The sequence below is a fragment of the Tupaia chinensis genome, unplaced genomic scaffold (genome assembly GCF_000334495.1).
Source record: "Tupaia chinensis unplaced genomic scaffold, TupChi_1.0 Scaffold000056_1, whole genome shotgun sequence".
NCBI lineage: Eukaryota > Metazoa > Chordata > Mammalia > Scandentia > Tupaiidae > Tupaia > Tupaia belangeri.
This window is the reverse complement of record NW_006159514.1, coordinates 2,797,983-2,807,396: the sequence shown is the minus strand read 5'-3', so window position 1 is coordinate 2,807,396 and position 9,414 is coordinate 2,797,983. Positions and strand designations below refer to the sequence as shown.

The following is a 9,414-nucleotide window of genomic DNA, read 5'->3' as shown; positions in this document are numbered from 1 at the left end:
AAAAAATAAAAATAACTTTAAAACTTTTGGTTAATCAGGTTTAAAAAATACACTTAGATATATTTGTCATGCATGCATACAGATAGTATTTTTTCTTTTAAAGATTTAAATATTTTCGGGTGCTTCATCATTTTTTTAAATTATTTATTAAATTTTATTTATTCATGAATTTAATTTGATAGAGAAAGAGGGGAAGTGAGAAAGCAAGCTACCAAGTCCTGGACTCGAACCGTGGTCAGCCATGTGGGAATGTCCAGAGCCTTAACCACCAGGCCACCTCCTGGTCCCCGGGTGCTTCATCTTAAAAGAAAAACACAAATTGTAGTTGGAGACTAGATAAAATAGAGGTTGGTAATTGTTGACATATTGTTTAAGTCATTTATAAAATAGAAATAAGTAGAGGGTTAAAATAAGTCACATTTTTAGAGGCAATTTCCTTTTTTAAAAAGGTTATTTTAGGGACCAGCAGATGGCATAATGGTTATGTTGCTGGACTCCACATTTCAACTATGATTTGAGTCCGCAACCCGGTGGCTTGAAACTCATGCTGGTGTGTGTGTGTGTGTGTGTGTGTGTGTGTTCAAAATCCCAAGAGGAGAATGGAGGAGAAGGGATTACATTGTGGCCATTTACCCCTGGGCTGTGATTTCTCACTTTTCTCTGTCTCTCCTGCAAGCACCCATGCTCTGTAGCAAGAATTTCTTTCTCTCTTTCTCTCTCTCTTTTTTTTTTCCAGAAAGGAAGATGGACTCAATGCTGTAATCCTCCAGCCTCCCGTAGTTTTTGCCATAGGGCAGGTGCTACCACAGCCTGCAAAAATCTGTCTTAAAAGCAAAAAAAAAAAAAAAAAAAAATGGGACCAGCAGGCAGCATGGTGGTTAAGGTGCTGGTCAACTACAGTTTAACTCCTGAACCTGGCAGCTTGCTTTCTCATTTCTCTCTCTCTCTCTCTGTCTCTCTCTCGTCAAATTAAAAAAATAATAATAAAATTAAATAATTACTTTTAAAAATTATTTTAAAAATAAGTATTTTGTATTATAGACTTAAATACATAAAACTAAAGAATATTTTTGATAATATTCTAGGCCTTGCTTATCCAAGAGTCAAGATGGAAATTACCACATCTACTACAACTGCCCGAGAATTATAACACCATTTTTCAGTACTACCACAGAAAGACTTGCAGCGTCTGCACCAAGGTCCCTAAAGATCCTGCTGTTTGCCTTGTTTGTGGTACTTTTGTGTGCCTGAAAGGACTTTGCTGCAAACAACAGAGTTATTGTGAATGTGTGTTGGTAAGCTCTAGTAAATACTATAAAATTTACAAATTCCTCCTAATATATCAATTATGCAGTATGGGCGATTGGGTTATAAAACAGTCTTGATTTTGTTATAAGTCCTTTTGATTATGAAGTTCATATATTTATATTTTTAATCTTTTAGCATTCTCAGAACTGTGGTGCTGGAACGGGAATTTTCCTTTTGATCAACGCATCAGTGATTATCATCATTCGAGGTCACCGCTTCTGCCTCTGGGGTTCTGTATATTTGGATGCTCATGGAGAGGAAGACCGGGATCTTAGGTTAGATGTGCATGGATATCTATAGTTGTTTTAGTGGAATTTGGCCAGTTAAAACCAGTGTGCCTGTGCCGGCTTGTAGACTAGTGGTTAAAGGGGCTGGCTCACATATGAGTGACTACACAGGTCAAATCCTGGCCCCATTGGCTTGAAAAACATGTTGGACACGTGAGCATGCATGCCTTAAATCCTGACAGAGAAATGAAGGAGAAGGGATTGTGGCATGACCATGCCCCATGGTGGGGGTACTTTCTTCTCCCTATTTCTTTGTCTCTCTCTCTCTTCTCTGGAGAGAGCACATGCCCTCTGGCAGTTAAAGAAAATGAAAACCCAATGTGCCATTCTTGGCTTTGTTAGTTATAAATTTGTTTTGGTTTTTGCCATAAGGTATGTACGCTCACCAGAGAGAGACAGAGAGAATGAGAAATCACCCTCCATGGAGGATGGCCATTCTGCAATTTCTTCTCCATTCTCCTGGGATTTGGGGCATACATGTACATGCACCCAGCGTGATTTTCAAGCCACCAGGTCCAGGACTCCAACCTCTGTCCATCATGTGGGAGTCCAGTGCCTTAACCACCACACCACCTGCTGGCCTCAGTTATAAATGCTTTTAGTATCAAGAAATCTGACAGTTATTAATTTAGAGCCCTTTCTACTTTATATTCTTTCTCCATCAACCTGCTGAAGTTTTTGCCACAAAGATCCCATTTTTTAAAAAAAGGTATGTAAAATATTTATTGTATTATATTACTTTTAATTTTTTTTTTTTCTTTTTATTCTAGGCGAGGCAAACCTCTCTACATTTGTAAGGAAAGATACAAAGTTCTTGAACAACAGTGGATTTCTCATACTTTTGATCACATCAATAAAAGATGGGGTCCACATTACAATGGGCTGTGACTCACCACCTCAGCATTGCATTATATCATCATTTTCATTAAGAATTTATTTTATCAACAATAAGCTTTAACTTAATTTGGGGGATTGACACTTCTGCTGAGGGAAAAAAGAAAACATACATTATGAAGCCTTTCCAATATTAGGTGCTTGGTAATTACATTAATGGTATAATAATTTTAAATATCTGGAGAACATAACAAATAAGTTAAATCATTCTTTAGTGGTCACTTTTTTTTTAAGTGCACAAATAATAAGAAGCACAACTTGTTCACGAAATCATTCAAAAATTTTTCTCCCAACAATGCATATCAGCTGTTCATTGATACTCAGAGTGGATGTGATTTATTTGAAATTTTACTGCTTCTTTCTGTGTGTTTTGATTTGCATCTGCTAAACATAATGCATCTTTTTCCTCTGCCATTGTTGTGTTGATTTGAAAATTTTGCTGTATGTAATTAGAAAAAAATGTAAAACATGATTTATGTGAAATATTGTATAGTAAAAGTTGGTCTAATAGTAGAACTTTAAAATTTTTTCTTATTGTGAGGACTTTGTTAAAAGTTTAAGGCTTTGCTGAAGACTTAATTCATTCTCAGGAATTTCATAAATATCCTCCCCAGGTAAATAATTGAAATAGCTGTAAAATAGATAGATAGCTGCTGTTAATATAATACATTACACTGGGGGGGTGGGTCATATGTGAGGTTGGGGAATCCTTAAAAATCACAATTTGCCATTTCCGTTCAATGAATTACTAGGGGTAATAAAAAATAGACTTCAGTGTAAAATGAAAAGGTATGAGAACCTACACATGGCAGATTTTGATTCTGTGCATGCCTACCTTTTATCACCAACCAAGCTTTTGTTTACAGAATTGGGTTGGAAATGCTCAGATTTCCCCACAAATGAACCCTAAGTTCTGGAACTTTCCTATCACCTCAAGAGGTTCAGCTGAATCATATCTGTACAGTGTAATCACTGCTATTTCTGCTTGGTTTCTTGAAAGGAAAAATAGGGCCCTGTGGTGATGACCCTCGTGAGGCATCTGCACTCTTAGAAATTGCCAAGGAAAGCAATTTACATCTGTAGATTTAAACCAGTTAGGAATGGGAATGATTGAGCTAAAACCTCTATAAGCAGGGAAGGAAGATTATAATAAAGCATGTTATATATTGCTTCCAAGATTCTTTTTTTCCCCCAAATAATTCAGTAATTTGATTATTTCATATAGCGTGCTATCCAACAATTATTGGTACTTCAGACTTCCATGGCTTGTTATATAAAATTATGTTTTTACATGTAAAAATAAAGAACAGCTAATGATAAAATATAAAAATCACATCAGATCCATGTTCTAAAAAATTTTGGAATGACATGACATTATAAACTATAAAAATGGACATTAAATGATAGTCTTGCATTAAAATAAGGGAAGGGGAGCAGCACATATTCAAATGTGTTCAAAATTCAAAAAAATATGTAGGTCTACAATAAAACACATGGAAATAGCTTGCTATTTTTATATACATTTCCAAAATATTAAGATAACTTTCTGTAAGACTAAAATAATTGTTTGACTAAATAGCTCTTCTTTCCAACACATTGCTACTTTTTTAAATACTGTATCATAAGTTCAGCCTGTCATATTTTTTGCATTGGTCATTATGGATACCAGATCATTTGTAAGTGTGGTTGAAGAGCAAAATGCTTCTTTACATCTCTAGTAAATACTGTTAAAGAATTCATGAACTTGAATAATTCTACAGTTTGAAACTCTGACGCTATATATACCTGGTATAATGTATTCAGACTTTGATTACTACATATTTAAAATGGAATGTTTTATGGTTGTGCATATGGATGTGAAGTGAAAATATTAGCCTTAACTTTAAAATTTGGGTATTTGATAGTGTTTATTTTGATATTGGTGAATTAGTCACCAGTAAATTTTAAAAAAGCACTTGGTTGAAATTGTACTTGAATACATACATGCATGCTGCTAAACTAGAACTTTAATTTTTTTCCCATAACTTTTATAAGTCCCATTTCTAAACCTACTTTTAAAAATAACAGGTCCAAGTTAGAGTGGTGTGTGTATATTATTCAAAAAAATGTACTGGTGTGATATCTTGTATGAATGATCATTTAAATACAGTACATTACTGTAGGAGCTAAATCCATCTTTATAATTAAGCAGAAATTTAAAAACTAGGAGTAATCAACATTGTAAAATATGTTAATAAAAACCTACTGTCATTTGGTTTGTGGAAGATCCTTAAAAATGTTTAATGCTTTTTTTATATTTTTCTTTTTGTTAATTCACATCTTTTTTTCAAAGATGTTGATGATAATATATATGAGTGAGGGTATGGCTGAGAAGGTAAAAGTATAATATAACTAGAAGTTGCTTTAAGGTGGAGTAAGTATAAAGGATTTGTTTTGCCTTTTGTTTTTTATTTGCAGAAGTATTAATAGTTCCTGTTTCTTTCCATCCTTGTCTCATACCAATGCAGAGCATTTGCTAAATGTGTGCGTGTTTGGTAGGGGAGAAGGAAAAGAGAGTTTATAGATCTGAGAACACTATTATGGTCTCTGCTCTTTTCTTGAAGTTCCCAGCTAGACTTTAGAAATTTAAAGTGCTTTATAATGTCTCAGTGGTCTATGTCTTGTTTGAATTGACAGTCTTCATACCATCTTATAGCTTGTCAGCCATTTATCAGCTATTAATTCATTCATTCTCAGACCTACCTTTCTGTTGTATGTGTTCTGGTATTTACTGATTTCTGTGACTTAGAAAAGATACCGACTCAAAGCACTGGCAGCTGGGAGGTAACAACAGTAGAAGAGGAGATACACTGTACCATCACTGTATCATCTTCAGGACTGTAATTGCTTACTCCCAGAATCCTATTATTGGCTTGAATCTGAAGTCATATTGGAAAGGACAAAATGGAAAAAAAAAAAGCTCAGTTTTTTTTTTTATCATTACAATCAAATCACCAAGGCAAGATGTGTTCTCTAGTAGAGGTGTCTGATCATTGACAGTTGCGTGACTGTGTCTCAGTCTCATTCACAGCACATAGTTCTTCCCCCTCCCTGCCCCCTCTTATGATTTGCTGGATGATAGGAAGCACTGTTTAGTTCAACAGGGATAAGCTGGAGTGGGCAGAAGGATAGTAACATCCATTCTGTGTTTGACATTTCAGGCTTTCTATTAATCTAGTATGAACTATTACCTGCCATCTTAGTGTACAGTAATCAACAGGGGCTGGGAGGAGTGCGTGTGACTCTGGCTGATGCAACATAATGGAAAGGAATGCTAGCACTTTGTATAAAGTTGCCTTTGTGTGGGTTAAATTAATGAAAGGTATGACAATACCAGAATTAATGAGGCAGAGCCCCAGAGCAGATCAAACGGAGTAGGGGCAGGAGACCAGATAGAGGCTTCAGCTTGAGCAAGAAAAGGTGTAAGAAAGGAAATAAAGTCTGGAGTAAAATAAGAGGATGTACATTTGATTCCCTCTTATTTTGGTGACTGAGGAGTAAGATCATATCTGGGCTTGAGGTATGTGGTAGAAGTTTAGACTTGCTAAGAGAGAAGACAGTCTAGAAATAAGGAGAAGCACGACAGGAGTGTTGAAAGCCCAATAGAGTTAGAAGTCACAGCAGGCTAATGGACTCAATTAAGATTCTGTGACATTATGGAGTCCATAAGATCAGCAGTCTGGAACCTGAAGGACAGAAGTTAACTGCTAAATCCATGGTTCGGGGATTAGAGTGATGGGTGCAATACATAAGGGTACAATGTATTGGGTCATCAGGAAAGTCATGACATATTGTTCTGTGTTTTTTCTATGCAAAAATACATCGTGACTTTTCTGACAATCCAATAAGTTGATAAGAGAATTAGGGGTGCTTGTTGAAATCAGTGTGTGGTCCATGTTGAATTCATAGAGTAAATTGAAAGGTATAGGATTGGAAGTCAAAGTAAGATTTTTTTTTTTTTAAATAAGATTTAATGAGTGCTTTCAAAGTTTTTTTTTTCCAATCTGAAAAATTGTTCCAGTTAAACATTTACATTTATTTAGTAAATATTAAGCTTTTCCTGTGTGCCAATCACAGTGGTAAAACTAGAAATACAAAGCTACAAATGACATCTGTGTTTGAGGGAAATGAAGTATCTGGAAGAAGGTGCTACAGAATACCCTCTAAACCAGGTTTGAATATGAGGAGGCTACCAGGGGATAGGGGTATCTAGATGATCCCCAAATACTGTGTGTGTATGATCTGGTGAAAGAGAAAGTGTGGGGAGTAGTGTTTTAGGCAGATATAGGGAATACTGTAAGCAAAGATTCAGAGTGGACAGAAATCTTGCAGTTTTGAACCCAAAAGGGAATCATTCTGCCACTAAAATTTTGAGAGCTGAGTAAAATCTAAATTAGAAAGAGTTCTGTAAGCCATTCTAAGTGTTTTAGACCATTTTCCAGAAAGCAGTGGAAAGTTATTTTAGGGGAACAGGAAGATACAGTCAATATAATGACATGATCAGATGTGGATTTTAGAAAAGTTAGTCTGGCTGCAGAGAAGAGTCTAGTCAGACCTGCTAGGTATCTTTTGAAAAGGTCCAGACACATGATGTTGGCTCATTTAGGTAAGCTGTAGTGAGGACAGAGATGTGGACAATATCTGAATAGACTTGACAACTCAGTAGTGAGGGAGAACAAAGAACATTGACTGTGTGCCTTATACTAAGAAAAATGCTGGGGACACCACATTGTGAAAGTCAGAGAGGGTCAGTGTCTGTAGTGTCTAGTAGAAAACAAAACTAATTATGTAATTACAGGTAAACTGGACATTATCAGCAAGTTAGAGAGCTATGGAACCAATGGACTAATTTAGTTTGGAGAATTCATGAAAATCTCTGGAAAATATGATCTGAAAAAAGAGTAGAGGTGATCATGCTAAATAAAGGAGAAAATGGGTAGGTCATTCTTAAAGGGTATGGCACATAGGCCCTGAAATAAGAGTAAGCAGGTTGTACTCTAGAAACTGAAAGAGAGCAGGACAGGTTGAAGCACAGAAAGCAAAAGGGAGGGCCAGCCTGTAGTGCAGTGGCTGGGTGCTGTGCAAGAGGAGCCAAATCTCACCTGGAAGATTCCCTACTTGGCTGCTTGAAAAACTACTCTGGGTACATGTGCCTGTGTGCACAAAATCTTGATGGGATTGAAAAAGGGAGGGAAGGGGAAGGATTGTGGCATGACCATGCCCCATTGGAGGTGCCTTCCCTCTCTTACTGGCAAGCTCATGCCTGCTCTGGCAATTAAAAAAAGAAAAAAGGCGAAGGGAGTGTGAAAATAAGCAGGAATCAGATCATGGGGATTTTTGAGCCATGTTAGGGATTTGGTCTTTATTATCTTTATTTATTTTAATTTTTAAATTTTATATTCATCCACTATATATCATTATAGCATACAAAATTATTTTCCCCATCCAGAATACACTGAATATTGACCCAATGAAAGATATTACCATATTTATTATTTTCAACAGATAATTTTCCATTTTGTTTCTTAACTTTCACTTCTTTTTTCTCCTTGATTCCCTTCTTCTCACCCTCTGCTATTTCCCACTCTCCTCTCACACTGTCTCTGGTGTCCACAGTTGCTCTTCATGCCTTTATATTGTCCAGTATTTCAGTTTCTGCCATAGAGTGCAGACATTTGGTATATATTGAGTGGGGACATACAGTGCCTCTCTTTCATTTTCTGGCTTGCTTCACTTAGCAGTAAATCTTCCATATTTGTCCACTTTCTATCAAATGCCAGGGTCTCATTGTTTTTTTGATGGCTGAGTAGTCCGTAGTGTATATGTTCCACACTTTTTCAATTTATTCACCTGTTCGTAGACATTTGGGTTGGTTCCATGTTTTAACAAATATGAGTAGTGCTGCAATAAATATGTATGTGCAAATGTTTTTCAACTGAGCATTTCCCTATCCTTTGGGTAGATACCCAAGAATGGAATTGCTAGATCATATAGTAAGTAGTTCTATGTGCAGGTTTTTGAGGAACCTCCATATTATTCTCCACAGTGGCTGTACTAATTTACATTCCCACCAACAGTATAGGAGAGCTCCCTCTGCACCACAGCCTTGTCAACACTTATCATTCTTTATTTTTTACAATTTTTTTTTTACTTTTTTTTTTGAAGAGGTTTTTGCTATAGGGCATGGCACTCGCCCGAAAGACAGAGATGGAGAGACAGAAAGCAAGAGGGGATGGCCATGCCACAATGCCTTCTGCTCCAAAATCTTGGGTACGCGTGCACACGTGCCTGGCGTGAGTTTAAGTCACCGGGTCCAGGACTCAAACAGCAGTGGGCTACATGGGAGTCCAACAATACAGCCATTATGCCAACTGCTGGTCGCACATTCTTTATTTTTTTTAATCTTAGCCATTCTGCCTGGGGTTAGGTGGTATCTCATTGTAGTTTTGATTTGGCTCTCCCTTGTGATAAGAAATGTTGAGCATTTGTCATATGCCTTTTTACCATTCTTTTGTCTTCCTTAGAGAGTTGTCTGTTCAGCTAATTTGCCTATCTTTTAATTGGGTTGGTCATTTTTGGTCATTTTTGAGTTCCCTGTATATCCTAGTTAACAGTCCCTTATATGAAGCAGTTTGAAAATATATTTTCTCATTTCAAGGGTTGTTAATTCACTCTAATTATTGTTTCTTTGCTGTGCAGAAGCTTTTTAATCTAATGTAATCTCATTTGTCTATTTTTGAGATTATTGCTTGTGCTTTGGGAGTCTTATTCAAGAAGTCTTTGTTTACTCCTCTCTCTAAGAGTTTCCCCTGTGTTTTCCGCTAGTAGTTCTTTATAGTTTGAGGTCTTAGGTTTAGATCTTTGATCCATTTTGCATTGATTTTTG

At 36.4% G+C, this 9,414-nt stretch overlaps 1 protein-coding gene across 1 annotated transcript in view; it reads left to right on the top strand.

The window, feature by feature from the left end:
* The window catches only part of UBR3 (ubiquitin protein ligase E3 component n-recognin 3), a 228,920-nt gene extending 225,260 nt beyond the window's left edge, over positions 1-3,660 (top strand). Inside the window, exons 38-40 of the mRNA XM_014592038.1 lie at positions 1,086-1,295; positions 1,444-1,583; positions 2,366-3,660. Of these exons, the coding sequence (XP_014447524.1) occupies positions 1,086-1,295; positions 1,444-1,583; positions 2,366-2,483 (468 nt within the window). The 3' untranslated portion in view covers positions 2,484-3,660. The remainder of the gene's footprint in view (positions 1-1,085; positions 1,296-1,443; positions 1,584-2,365) is intronic.
* The last annotated feature ends 5,754 nt before the right edge of the window (positions 3,661-9,414 follow it).